The 15,375-nt window shown below is 34.6% G+C and overlaps 1 protein-coding gene across 1 annotated transcript; it reads right to left on the bottom strand.

The window, feature by feature from the left end:
• Positions 1-441: 441 nt before the first annotated feature.
• LOC110791485 (protein disulfide isomerase-like 2-3) lies at positions 442-9,262 on the bottom strand. The gene is made up of 9 exons (XM_021996236.2): positions 9,063-9,262; positions 8,541-8,699; positions 8,111-8,224; positions 4,034-4,191; positions 2,780-2,879; positions 1,595-1,771; positions 1,346-1,491; positions 1,010-1,156; positions 442-894 (listed from the first exon to the last, which is right to left on the bottom strand). The coding sequence occupies exons 1-9, from the start codon at positions 9,180-9,182 to the stop codon at positions 738-740; spliced, it is 1,278 nt and encodes a 425-aa protein (XP_021851928.1). The 5' UTR covers positions 9,183-9,262; the 3' UTR covers positions 442-737.
• Positions 9,263-15,375: the final 6,113 nt, after the last annotated feature.

The following is a 15,375-nucleotide window of genomic DNA, read 5'->3' as shown; positions in this document are numbered from 1 at the left end:
TAATATCAAAAAAGGTTGAGAGAAAATAATAAAAGTGAGGGTTAGAGTTTTTTAAACAATGAAAAAAATGAAAGTAAAAAGTGTTGTAACAAGTAAAATCATTGAACAGAATATAATTAACTATTTCATACAGATTGAACATAACTTAACTAAGTATTTCGTATACATTGAACAAAACATAATTATTTATTTCATATAAATAATTTGAAGGTTGGAAGTTGGAAATATGGTTAGTTTCAGATTTCAGTTTAGGGAGCAAACAAAACACTACAAGGATCTTTTTTTTTCTTCAGAGGTGCGTTAAAGTAAGTAAAGGTTGCGTTTATCAACCTTGTTTTTTTGGTGGTGAAAACACATTAAATTGGAGAAGGAAGGGGCATGAAAATATAAGGAAAATAAAATGAAAAAATGTTTTCAAAGAGGGACATATGACACTCGAGATTTCTTGCAATAGATTATTATTCTTAATAGAGTATTATTTTTTCCTCTTCTTCAAAATTTAGATTACTAAAAAACCAGCAAAAGATGGCAGTATACAGGTATATTCTTTTTCAACTCATCAAATGAGGCCTTAAATAAACTCAGGAGCTAATTTGACATCCCTTTGACAGTACATGACGTTCTCCATTCAATAAAATGCTAATGTGGTTTGCCAAAATACTAATTTTAAGGGAGAAATAAAAAAAGAAATCTCTGTTAAACCCGGCTGGTTATCCTAATCTCTAAATTGGAACAGTTTACAGGTCATCTTTCATGAGTTCGTCAAGAGAAAACTCATCCTCTTCAATCACTTGACCATCTTTTCCATCCCAAGGTTCAACCTTGTCTATCTTAGGAGTACTACTCATTGGGAGATTACCCTTCCCACCGCGCCCTGCTTCCTTCACGAATTCCCTGCATTACCCATAATTCATGGTTCATAAGAAAGCTTTACAAAAGACGGATTGAATAATTAACTTTGGGTACATAAAATACAATAAAAGTACAGGATTACAGATAGGCGGCTTACACTATATGGTCAAGCTCAAATGCGGTCTTAAGTGGAGCATAGGCACCTTTCTTGGCGTTTAGGGCCACCATAGCAGGATAACCATACCCACCAACACCCACATTCTTCTCCAGATCTGTCTGTTTACCTGCAGCCACCCAGACAAAGCTGCAACGAAATAATTCTATTATTAGCTCATTTCACTTTACAGTTTACAGGAATTGTGTCCTCCCTTCCTCACTCATTTGACAGGGGGTATAATGTAACAGTTGCACCGGGATGTCTAGGAATAGAAAACAGGTAAAGGTATATCTACGTCCTAAGCTTCTACAAATAGCAATTTTTAGAATATATCACCTGTAAGGACTTCTTTTGAATTTCTCAGCTACTGACAGCAACATCTCAAGGTACTTGTTCCTTCCTTCAGCCTTGGAATCCAAGATATCTGGTAGGAAAGAAACAAAGCATATTGCAGCAGAACCACACTTCTCTTCCATGACGTCCTACTCAAAAAGAATCAACTCAGTAAGTATTGTTTGTATGATATACTTTCTTGAAAACTGGCAAGGGTTCACATGCCACTAGATACATAATAAATAAGCTTACCGAGCTAATCAGCTCAATAACCTCAGGAGGAGCAGCATTTGTTTCCAACTGTTCGAGAGCAAATGACTCGATTGCAGAAGCACTTCTTGCACCTTCGAATGGGAACGGGCTGTCTTTATCAGTACCAAACACTAAGATGGTTGGGAATCCTTGCACTTTGAATCTGCTCATCAAAGACTGAAAAACCAACTATTTTAGAATTTAGCCACCTATCTCTAATATTTATATTTATTATTAAAACTCCAAGGGAAGACATGCCACCACATAAGCGAATATGTGGCAGTGTGTATTTAACAATCTATACTGAATTCCAATTACCCTTCACCTTAAAAAACAAAAAAAACTCTCCAACAAGATTTTTGAGCCCATAAACTCTCATTAATAATGTGAAAGGATTACCATCTAAGCTACATAATTTTTATGTTAATATATCAACCCAAACTTTAATATCTTGCATTTAAAATGAGAGATTTTGTTTTCAAACTACAAAACAAGGACTAGAGTGAATCTAAACAATTGGTAAAATATATACACACCAATCGATTAACTAACTTGATTTTTATTTCTCATGAAACTATTATATCTCCAATTTGTCTAAAATTCTAAAATATCACTAATTACGTCATTATACAAATATTATTATCCAAAATGACCATCCGTGGCATACCCCGGGCCAACAACTAGTTGTGTTATTATACTGTCAACAACGAAACGGAAATTTCAACAGCACCCTTCCTGGAAAATTTGAAGTTAAGTTCAGGAACTAAAAACATATTGTTGTCATACAGATGAGGGAAGTTTAACATATTTCATGTTAGTTTCTCATTACATCAATATCTTAATACATAAATAATAAATCACGTGCCACTGAAGAAGAACTGAATAATCAAATACCTATAATATAAGTATAAAACATAAATCCAGATATCATTTATTGTGTGTTTGACAGCAAGGAAAAAAGCCACCCCGTCTCTGTAAGAAAACTTTCGATTTTGCATGAGATATTCATTCATGAAAAGAAATCAATTTACTCGGTGTGTGTTTGTGTGTGTGTAACTCTTCTGAAGAAATGATAGATAAAACTTCATAACATCCTTTGTTTTATCCAAAAATTAAACACAATTTCGCACCCAAAAAAATAATAATTTAAACACGGAAAAAACCAGTATTTGCAAGGAACTTTACCTTATCTTCATCACAGTTGACATGACCCAGCTTAACTTTACCCTTCAGGTTACTAGCTGCTTTCTTCCATTCTGGGGCAAGTTTTTTGCAGTGACCACACCTGAAAGAAAACTGCATTGGTCAAACGCAAACCCAAAAATATAGAATATTCATGCTGTTTGTTGCAAGGCAAAAGATGATATATCCAAGGCAATGCCCACTACCCGCTGCCCGTGACTTCTCTACTACCAAATATGCCAATTACCAGGATTCCACCAAATCTCCCCCGATACCGTGTTGCCAAAAATAAGAAAACCATAATATGTTCAAATTAATCTTTGACTCCAATAAACTCATTTAGGTACTGATCTCTTTCTCCAGTACTACATACTCTATTGCTATAGATGCTTCATAACTTTAATTAGAGTCCATGGTTAGAGACTAGAGGTACACTAAAAGAGTATTCATTACTTTTCAAAATGCTCATACGAATTCTTTTGAAGCAGTTAATCCAGTAGATTAAATATTTCAAACTTACATGCCCCTTAACTATTTACCACATTACAAGTAAAGATATGAAAACAAAGAGTAACGAAATCAATTCATGTAATCAACAAGGTGAAGCTGTCAATGGCATGGAAATATCGTGCGACATGCGACAAAAAAGAAATGGAAACAGAGGATTATAAAGAGCTTCAATGAAATGACCGATGATATTATCTATGACCTGGTTATTTTATGTTCCACCTGTAGAAATATAGAAAATGGAATACAATTTAATGAAATTAAGTACAGTAGATGATAGGAATATGTTATGGTTTCATATGTTTTGGCAACAAGAATTGTGGGAGATTTGGTTGATTTTTGTTAATTGACATAATTATTTAGCATTAGAAAGATAAAGGCAGCGGATAGTGGGCATTGCCTTGGATATATCTTTTGTTGCCTTTGCAAAAATCGTCGCCCTAAAGTATTTAACAGCAGCAATGATTTTAATCAGAAATAACAACATTTTTTAAAAGAATTTCATCCTCAAGAAAATGGCAACTATCAAGTCCAACTGCCACTTATATCCTACACACTTTTTTATGATAGTTTGCACTTGCAAAACATTTTCGCAGAGTATTTAGTAAGCCCAAAATTATATCGTACATGAATCAGTTCATTGCGATAATTTTTCCCAATGACGTTGATACATTAGAGTATACACACCTTGAGTATCAGAAAACAAAGACAAATTAACAATTCAAAAAAGGAAGTACTACGAAAACGTACCAAGGTGCGAAGAATTCTACAACCCAAAGTTCTTTGCTTTTCAGTACCAGTTCGTCAAAGTTACGCGAGTTCAGCTCAACTGATGCACTGGGCTCAGACTTCTTCTCACTTGATCCTCCTGTTTTTCCATTTAAACGATCCTTCAAAAGTGCCTTAACCTGCAGAAAACTCACACATTAAATATTTGCATGTTCTCTTTGCAAAAAGAAATCAGACTCTGCTGCCCAAAGACAGGCAAAGATAAAAGAAACATCAAAGCACACACTTTGCTAATAGTAGCAGATATGAGAACAGCTTGTTAACCAAGATGCAAAGTATAAGGCTTGACTATGTGACCAACAGCATTACTGAACTGGATAGGGGTAAGAACACAAATATATTGGTACAAACTTCTTATATCAATCAACACAAGAAAGGAGGAAAGACAGTTTCCACCGAATAATTGGATGCCTAGCGGTGCGGTGAGTTGGATGCCACTTTAATAATACAAGCTTTTCATTCCTAGATATTGGCACACCACGAGAAATAGATAGTGTAGAGACGTTCGACAGACGAATCACCAAAGGACCAGGGAGACAAATACTTAACTTACATTAACACTCAAAGTTTCTAGCTGAAACTCATACACAACATGCTAAGCATCAATATCTAGGGGAAGGGCACTTTAGGTAGTAGAATTAATGAATTATAGTTGACTTGTTAGTAGCTTGAAGAATGAAACGAGTAGTTTGTTTGAGGAAAATCACTACGTATAGAGCATATGAGAGAGAGAAATATGTTGAATATTGTGGAAAGTAGGTACAAGTCTGTAGCTGGGAGAGTGTCATTCCTCTTGAAAGATTGGCGAGGCTACAAGCCTGTAATTGTTGATTAGTCACCTTGACTAGCATTAATACAATCATATACTCCGTATTTACTATTCTTCCATAATCATTCTTCTTCCTCCCTTAACATCTCTTTTCTGTTTTTAATCTCTCTATTTTAGTCACTAATCTGATTCATAGACCACAATATTTGGTTGGTAAGTAGTTCCTTCTACATGCTTATTTATATTTAGATTTCAACTTTACATCCAATTCTTACATGTTGGTTGTGGGTATCGTATTTCATGCAGGAGCGGACCTATTAGGCCCCAGAGGGGTCCAAAGGCACCCCCATTTTTTCCAAAAAAAATTGTTAAACTAATATTGAGGTAATTAATTGCACTTGAAAAGGTTAGCAATAGCATATATGTATTTAACTTACAATAATTATAAGGAGGTACCTTTGGCATAATGGTTGCTTGATTAATGCTCTACACAAGTTATTTGGGTTCAAATCCTCCTAAGAGGACATTATATATGATTCTTTTTTTATTCTTTTACTTGTCATTTGTTAATTCTCTAAATTCTTCATGCTTTTTTTGATTTTTTCCTTTCCCCTTTGTAAGTCATCTTTTCTTACCATCTTTTATTATTTATTTTGTTGTTTCTATAACGATTAATGATTTTCTTTACAAAAACACAAAAAATAGTAGTGTTATGTTTTCTTCAAAAGGATTTTATAATTTCCATAAGATATACTTCTAATAATGTATTTTTATACTCCACTTTTATAGACTTATAGTTGCATGTTACTTTGAACTTTTTAGAGGTCTAATTAATTAATTCGTATATAGATCTATAATGTCCCACAAGGCCACAAGCGTTGAGAATGATGTTCCTTTTTTTTATTTTTTTTTATTTTTTATTTTGATCAGTGCCTTCGTGTGCTATTTGTTCAGTGACAATTATTGTAATAAAGTAAATCTCCTTCAAAGTATGAAAAACTCATTTTTTACATTTTAAATTGAAATCGCGCCAAGTTATTGTTGTAATTTGGACTATTGTTATGAAAACCTAAAATTAAAGTTCCTAAATTCTTCACATATTTTATTATGCCGTTTATAATATTTCGACTATTTACCTTTCAACTTTAACCACCTAAAAGGCAATAAAATCATTAATTTTTGGACCCCCATATATAAATTCCTGGATCCGCCCCTGATTTCATGCTTGCATTTCCAAGTTATTGGTGTCAACCTTTTGATAAGATTTATCATTAACCTGATGATGTTGTCTATGACTTTGACGTCTTTCAGGTTGAAGTCATCTGGTGTTAAGCATAAATGGAACTTAGAAACAAACATAGTAGATGGTGAGATACATGAGAAATATCCCAGGTATAGAAGAAATACAATGTAAAGTAGGATCAGATTCTTTCACAGTTATAGCAACAGATACACACATATAATCCTTGATCAATAGATTCGCTAATTGTGCCTCTTGATGAGAGAGAAAATAGTATTTACAAGTAGTTCGAAGAAGATCTTCTATGTTACCATACTTTTCCCATCCAACTTATTTTCTATTTACCTTCAGCTTTCGGATGTGACAACATACATCCTGCTCCTAATCTTCTTTGTTCTCCCCCCCCCCCCCCCCCACCCCCTCACCATCTATATAGCTTGACAAGAACCGACTTGGTTGACTTCTTGAAATTAAGTTATATACGTTCACCAATTGATTAATTATTGTAATGGAAAACTGAGCTAATATTTATATAATGGAAGCATGCTTTTTGGCATAAACCCAAGAAGAGCATATCCATATTTGAAGACATCAAAGAGATAAGCAAAGTTCAAAAAATGCACCACCCATTTTGTCTTATTTATCTCGATGGATTAGAAAGCGATTAAAGCCTATTCATAGCTACATGGGCACTATATATTGTTTGCCATGCTACTTGGGTACATAATTTTACTACTAAAGCAAGGAGATCAATCTATACCATATGAGATATTGGTAAGCAAGGACTTGAAAGTATCTATAAGTCTCTCCTACTACCTTATTTGCTGACTCATTTGAATGGAACCTATTAGCTCGAGCTTATCTTAGCACAAAAGACCTTATCTGTTCTTGGTAATTTGAAGTAGATAAAAGATCTCATCTCCAAAAGTAAGTCCAATCATCATATGGGGAAGGGGGAATAAACACGTTCCATTTCTTGCTAAAAGAAGAAGATTTGACAGCTCAATATTTGCTTCATGTCATAAAAGAACTGGAAAACTGCAATTAGCCAAAAGGAGGAGATTGAACAACTGTAAACTTGGATATGCTAAAGGAGTCTATCAATGAGAAACCTCAGCTTAAAACAAGAGGCAGGGTTGATCTTCAAGTGGGCTTCAGAAAAAGATGATATACTTTTCCAGCCTTCAGAATTTTAAGATTATGCCACGGGCCACGCCTATGCACTTATTAAGATCAAGTATGACTATGAAAATCGATTCATTTACTTGAAACAAAGGAGATAAAGAATTAAATACGAGTACTTAACTGCTAACTTGAAAAGCCATTGAAAAAAGTCCTTTATTGCAAAAAGTTGCAACTTGCAAGTCTAAAGGCAATACACCATCATATCAACATAAGGACTTCTTTTGGTAATATTCACCCTTCAATGCCTTGAGCATTTTCCGTTGGAATACAACAGACTTGGTCAAACAAATTAAAAATCTCAAAGGTTTGGATCCTCTAGAGTTCTAAATAACTCTACAAGGTAGAGTTTGAGCAATATCAACCATTGAATGAAAAATCAATGGCTCATATATTATCTTTCCAAAATCCCCCTATTTTTTCTCATCAATATCCACCCCGTGATTTCCCCTTCCAACTAATACGAACCATTGATTTTAAAATGTATGGTTTAGATACAACTCTACCTTGTAGAGTTTTATTAAAACTCTAGAGGATCCGGACTCCAATTTTTGTTGTAAAAGAATTTTTGATGTAAAAAGTACATCAGTCAATGTTTACCCAATCAAGATTCTAGGGTTTACATAAAAAGGTCATTCAATACCTAAACTAGTAGTGGATGATTCAGTGACAAATCTCACACAACATTAAGTACAAAGGAAACAGATAAGTATAAGGTTTCCAACATTAAATTACAAAGGGTTTTGGTTTGAGTGCTTATCTGACTTCCATTAGCACCTAATACACAATTAAAGAGCCATGCAACTGGATGTACACAGAGCACGAACTACTAAGGAAAATTACTAACCTGCTGGAGAGCAAATTCTGCAATAGGTTTGACATCCCTTGCTCCCATGTAATCAACAGGACCCTTCCCAGGTACAAATACCTTTATTGATGGGAATCCTTTGATGTCATATTCCTTCATTATTATAAAAAACAATTATATTAGAAGTTTAGATAATTATCAGGAATAAAATGGAAAACTCCGAGTAAATACACAACTGAATCATCAGCAACTTTTCTAGCGAAAGTACAACAATGTTTGATCTTTCACCTTTTCTTCTTCTTCACATCAGGAATGCTTACTAATAACCACAAATTTTCAAAATAGTAAGGAACAACAAATTTATATCAGCATTTCAACAATTGAACCCTTAGACACTGTGAATTACTTATCAGCCGCAGAAACAACCACAAATGGCAATAAAACTTGAGATAATTATCTAAAGACCAACCTGAGCCAGGGATTTGTGGGCATCAGCATCAAGTGCTGCAACAGTAGCCACGCCTTTCAAGACCGCTGCCGCCTTCTCCCATATTGGTGTTAAAGATTGACAATGACCACACCATGGCGCATAAAATTCCACCAAAACGACCCCATTTGAATTCAAAACCTGCCGTTTATACCCATCACATCAGAATTCTTCCTCTAACTAGTCCAATTTCAAGCCGATTTCATTCATACCATTTAAAACCCAGAAAAGAAATGCATAGTTTCAATCAAAACCTAGATAAATGCATTGAGCTGGGAAGTACTACTCAGAAAATGTATTCAAACAACGCATAAATCTAAATACGCCCATCGTCAGAAACCCGAAATACAGAAAGATAAACTAATTTATCAGATCAAAACATAAAAATGGAACTATACAGAATTATAATCAATCAAAAAAAGCGACGAACAAATCAGAAAATCGAATGATTTCCTAAATCAGATCTTTATCAAAAATTGGAAGAAGAAAAAAAAAAGAACAAACCTTAGACTTGAAATTGGAGGGAGTGAGCTGAAGAACAGGTGATTGAGCGCTGTACAATGCATTGGAATGCGCGCACAATAAGCATGTAATGGTTAGCAAGATTATTGCTAATCTCTGCATTTCGTTTTCTCTCAAAGAATGTGATGTGATTTGAGTTTTTGTTTTCAGAGAGTGGAAGATGATCCAGAGAAGAAGTTCGCGAAACGTGACGGTATGATGATGAAGATGAAAAACCCTTCGGATGGACCCACAGCCACGTGTGATACCCAATAAGAGTCTTACACGTTGGACTGGTGACTGGTCTTTTTGTAAATCTGTTTTTTCATTGGTATCATTCGGAGAGGAACAAGTACATGCTTCCTCCGTTCCGTAATAGATGCGGCGTTTCTTTTTTGGACACTATTTATTAATTAACTTTGACAATTATTCTTTCACATTAAGTAAAAACAAACATAGTTAAGTGAGATCTTGTTAAATTCGTATCAATGTGATATATATGGCAACACACATATCAGAGCAAAAGATAAGGGGCTTACTATTTACCGCCCCATATTACTCAAAGCCGCCCCATTCATTTACCCATATACCCTCCTATATTTACCCTCCCTTTTCAACAATTAACATCCTCATTTACCTTTTACTTTCCCACCCCAATCTTGACCACCACCTCCGGATATCACCGTCGCCGAAAACTACTGTCGGCTGCCACCGCCGGCAACCACCACCGGCTGCCACCGCTGGAAAACTACTCCGGCCACTGCCTGCCAACACCGCCATCATCAATGGCCGATTCATCGCAAGAGGTAAATTATTATTTTTTTGTTCAGAATTTTTTTTAGGAACTTATGAATTTCTAGCTTGCACCATGGTACAGGCTTATGAATTTCTAGCTTGCACCATGGTACAGGCTTATGAATTTCTAGCTTGCACCATGGTATAGGCTTATGAATTTTAAGCTTGTACCATGGTGCAAGCTAGAAATTCATAAGCCTTCACCATGGTTGGAGCTCAAAATTCATAAGTCTCTATTTATTTTTTCCGATAACATTAAATCAAATGCAACAACAAATCAAAAACGTAAATAATATAGACTTATGAATTTCTAGCTTGCACCATGGTACAGGTTTATGAATTTCTAGCTTGCACCATGGTACAAGCTTAAAATTCATAAGCCTGTACCATGGTGCAAGCTAGAAATTCATAAGCCTGTACCATGGTGCAAGCTAGAAATTCATAAGTTCCTAAAAAAAATTCCGAACAAAAAAAAAAAAAATATCTCTTGCGATGAATCGGCCATTGATGATGGCGGTGTTGGCAGGCAGTGGCCGGAGTAGTTTTCCGGCAGTGGTTTCCGGCAGTGGCAGCCGACGGTGGTTGCCGGCGGTGGCAGCCGGCGGTGGTTTCCGGCGACGGTGATATCCGGTGGTGGTGGCCGGTCAAGATTGGGGTGGGAAAGTAAAAGGTAAATGAGGATGGTAATTGTTGAAAATGGAGGGTAAATATAGGAGGGTATATGGGTAAATGAATGGGGCGGCTTTGAGTAATATGGGGCGGCTTTTAGCGCTCCACAAAGATAATGGTGGTGTTTGGTAAATAGCGGTTAGTTGTTAGTTGTAGCGAATTGTATTAGCAGTTTTGACTAACTGTTGTTATTAGCTGGGTTGACTAGCTGATTGTATTAGTTGGTTATGTAAAATATATTAACATGAAATAATTAAACATTTATATAAAATTGAAAATTTGTTAATCCCACTAACAACTTTTATGAAAATAAATCATTAAATGTCTAATTTGCAAAATAGAAATAACTAAGAGGAAAAAAAAAGTTTACATTACACTCTTGTAAGAAACTCAATTTTTTTTTTCATTACTATATTATACATCATCTATTTAAGAAATAAATATCTAGTTAAATAATATAAAATAAAAGGTAAGCAAAGTAACAAATTTAAGTATTAAAGTGAATAATGAAAAGGTAAGCACCGTGTTATAATTTTGTGCATGTTTTTTTTTTTCATTCTAAAATCACTTATTTAATTTCTCTAAAGTCACACTAAAAGCATTTTGTCTAATATATCTGAACTTATTTGAATTTATCTTCACATTAATTTTTTGGCTATAATAAGTCAAAATAAGTTGAGCATTACAAATCATTCATGATTCATCTAACAAGGTTGTTAAACTCAAATAAGATAAGTTTAATAAATATAAGGACTTATTAAGCGGTAATAGAAGGTTCATTGGACGATCAAGATGTTTAAAAGTTCGAGTCGATCTCAAATATTTTTGACATTTTGTATTGTTCTACTATTGTTAATGTTGTTGCAAGGGTTGTTACCTTCATTGTAATTATTTGATTAAGCTATTGCGAATCGATGAATCTAATGATAAATGTATGGGCATGATTGATATGGGTGTAATTTTTGCAACTTGATGACTAAATTGTCTTTTTATCTTAGCTAATCCTCTAATTGAAAAACCTCATTGGAGCAACTTTTTTGAAACTAGAGGATTCATCCCAATCCTCTATTTCAATCCTCTTACTTCCAAACACCTAGATTAGAGGTTTGAATTGGTCAAACCTCTAAATTGGCCAAATCCTCTAATTTTTTGCCAATCCTCTAACAACCAAACACCACCATTGTTTTTTAAAGAAATTGTACTATTTCTTTTTTAAAGAAACGGTATTAAGGTACTTGTTTTAAAAGGAATGGTATTTGTTTTTGTTTAAGAAATGATACTTTTAAAAAAAAAATGATACTTTCTCTCTCCACTTTGTCACTTTCTCTCTCTACTGTCGTCTCCTTCTCGCTCTATATTTTTTTCTCATTCTCTCTTTACTTTTTTCCTCTTTCTCTCTCTTATTTTTTGGTTCTGATTTTTGTGTTTTGTCTTTTCCTCTTGCAATTTTCCCTAGTTTGTTTTGTTGTGGGTAATATGTGTGTTACCACACATATCAGATATCCGCTTGGACTACCTCATCATTCGGAACCTGTCCAAACCAATTTGGTCTTTTTGGCTTACTAAACACCGTCTCGTGTTACACAAAACCATCCAATCGGTTTACTCATATACCCCTCATATGTTTACTTTTCTGAGTTTCTCTTGTACTATTTGCCTTTTAATTACCTTCTTCCACCTCCAACTTTCCTAACATATTTTTGGCCACAACCAACTTAGGCCACCATCAAATTTCCGCCACCATTGGATAGTAAAGATTTATTCACTTTGAGGCTTTGAGCTTGTGCTATTGTATAAACTTATGCATTTTAAACTTGTGTAATGTCTAAAGACTGGGGGGGTCAGAAAAAGACGGGTTTAGGGTCTCTTTCGTTCTCCCTCACGGATGTGTGGCAAACAATATTAAGTAAAATGAAACTAACTGTGGGCGTTAGCCTCTTTTTACTAGACTTTGGAGTCGCCAATCAGTTTTCAATGACAATGAAGAAAAATGACAAAACCCGGTTATTGTGATACAGAAGTAGCAACTTTTAAGCCAAGCTCACGTATTTGACCACAACGTAACGGTCGCAGGTTCCCTTGTGATCCTTGATGTGGAGATCGCTCAACATACATCTAGCGGAGTAGAGATTGAGGGTTCTGGTGACATTTACTAATACGGGAAGTGCCCAACATTAGCCCATGAAGCGGTCGGTCCTTACTAGTTCAATGTAACGATGACGGGACATGCATTATACTACATTACTAATCTGAATTGCTTTTAATGCACAAATAATTAACTAAACAATGTCGAAATATGATTTAGATTGATTTAAGGTACCTAACAAGAATCTAGATTGTCCAAAGAATATCTTTTTAGGTGTTATAAATAATCAAATCAATGTTGACAGATTTATAATGGTGACTAAAGCAATAAAATAGATTATGGCACGTTACAATATAGTTTTGGCTATATTGCGGTTTTCAGAAAACTAACCACTTGTCTTTACTCGTTTTCCTTTTACGCAACGTACTTTCCTTGACTTGACTAGACTCTTAGGCAGGATTCAGGCTTAGTTTAAGTGCTTATACGGGCAGAGTTCCGCTTAACAAGAGTTAATACAGAGGAACTACGGAATATACGAGACGATTATAGGGACGTACGGAAGGCTTAGACTTACGCTTAAATTGTGTGTAGTATGAGAATTGATTTTGTGCCATTTACTCGGCTGGTTTGAGGTCTTATTAATAGGAAAAGAGTGCCGTGAAAGATAGGGATATTCGCAGTTTGAGAACTGTTAAAAAGGTTATGTGCGCGAATAAATTCTCGTCCACGACACCTAAGCGTGAGAAATTTCTCACGCACAGTCCTATGCGTCAGATCTGCTTCGGAATTTGTATTTGAGTTAGACTGAAATAAGGGCGCGAAATATTTCTTGCGCGTTGATTTTGGCGCGAACAAATTATTGCATTGGGCCCTCTGCGCAAGAATTTTCTTGCGCACGTTTTATTTTCCACGCGTTTTATCCATTTTAATCCGGTTTTATTTCCGAACTAGAACTCTGTTTTACGCTTTTCATCCTTATTTTGAGTCATTCCAAATTAAAACTCTGTTTTCAATATTTTTTAGTTGGAATGCAACTAAAACTCCGTTTGTTGCTTTTCTATCTCTTATAGGAGTTTAAATAGTATAAAACTCATGCAATTGCACGATTTTATAAGTTTATACTGAGATTTTAAACCAAATAATTTGAATGAGTGATGTTAGCTAATTCTTTCATCATAAAAGTTAAAAGTTACGAATTGCATATAATTTACATACGTTGTTTTCTCTTTCTTTCTCTTTTTCTTTTTATAATTTTACCATAGCACTATCTGAAACCATTATAGGTAATCAGCATCAAGATTGTCGGAGTAGGTATCCTACTTTGGATATAGGAAATAGGGTACTATACTCAAGGATATTAAGTAATTGAAAAGTTTAGATCGACCTAAGATCGCACACTCTAGCGCACAACCATGGGTCTCGGAGCCATGAGTTGTGTGTGGCATGGGCCACAAGACCACATATATGCGCGCTAGTGCAACAGGCTACACGCAAGCCCGCAACGTGCACGAGTATAGGCTGACAGCACATGCAACAACGACCTAATGGCCTTGGGCCTTGGTGCCCATATGAGCCTTGACGGCTTATTTATAGTGTTTGTGTAGTAAATGCCTCATAGGTCATTTATTACTTGATGGGCCTTGGGCCATGTGATTGGCTGATTAGCCTTTGAACGGTAAGTGGCTTGTATGTTGTTGTTGTAGCCTTTTGGACTTTTGGGCTGCAGGCTCAATTGGGAGTCAATTGGGCACCCAAACCGATAACATACGCATACTTATCTTGGGATTGAAAGAAAATTAAACATGTCAAATGATATGTAATATTTATTCGTTCAATTAAACCTTTAAATGATTTGGTCATTATTAGTAGTAATGCAAATGAGTTATTTATTTATGTTTGTGGGACGAGAAAAGTAAGTGCAATGTTAAGCCATGTAAAATAGATTCAATAATACAATATACACCGTAGTAGAAAAGTGAGTGTAATGTTCATGGGGTGGGATTGTGTCAAATTTGTTTTAATTTCTTTTGTGTGGTTAATGAAATTTTTATTTTTATATGTTTCACCTACGCATATTTATCTAACACAATATTAACAACAAAATCGTGCATCGCACGAGCTTAAATCTAGTGTTCACAATAGTTTGGTTAATACTAAAAAAAAAAAAATCTGAGTTTTAGTTAATATTTTATGAGATTTAGTTAATATTTTATGAGTTTTTAGTTAGGTGTTTCTGAGTTCTAGCGAAGATTTACCGAGTTTTAGTTAAAAATGATTGAGTTTCAGTTACGATTTTATGAGTTTTAATTAAGATTTTTTGAGTTTTAGTTAATATTTTCCGAGTTTTAATTAAGACTTTCTGAGTTAAGTTAAGATTTTTTGAGTTTTAGTTAAGATTTTTATGTTTTATTTACGTACTTCTGAGTTTTTATTATGAGTTTTTTTAGTTATGGTTTTCTGAATTTTAGTCATGATTTACACTAATTTAGTTGGTACTAACAAAACAAATTTTTAACTTTTTTTAGAGAAAAAAGAAAATTTTAATTTTTTTAAAAAAATGATGACATCGACATGGCACACAGTCTTTTCTTAGTGAGGCGTTCTTAGACAAAAGTTGCCCAATAAAATATCAACTAAACTTCAACTATTGATTCATTTTTTTTTTTTTTTTTGTTCTTTTTCTCCTCATGCACTTCTGTTTTTACTCTGCTAATTTTGTAGCTACTAAAATAATTTCTTCATTTATTTGTTGTCATGGCAACTTCA

This window comes from Spinacia oleracea, chromosome 2 (genome assembly GCF_020520425.1).
Source record: "Spinacia oleracea cultivar Varoflay chromosome 2, BTI_SOV_V1, whole genome shotgun sequence".
Taxonomy (NCBI): Eukaryota; Viridiplantae; Streptophyta; class Magnoliopsida; order Caryophyllales; family Amaranthaceae; genus Spinacia; species Spinacia oleracea.
The sequence above is the reverse complement of the archived record's forward strand: the minus strand, read 5'-3'. Positions and strand labels throughout refer to the sequence as shown.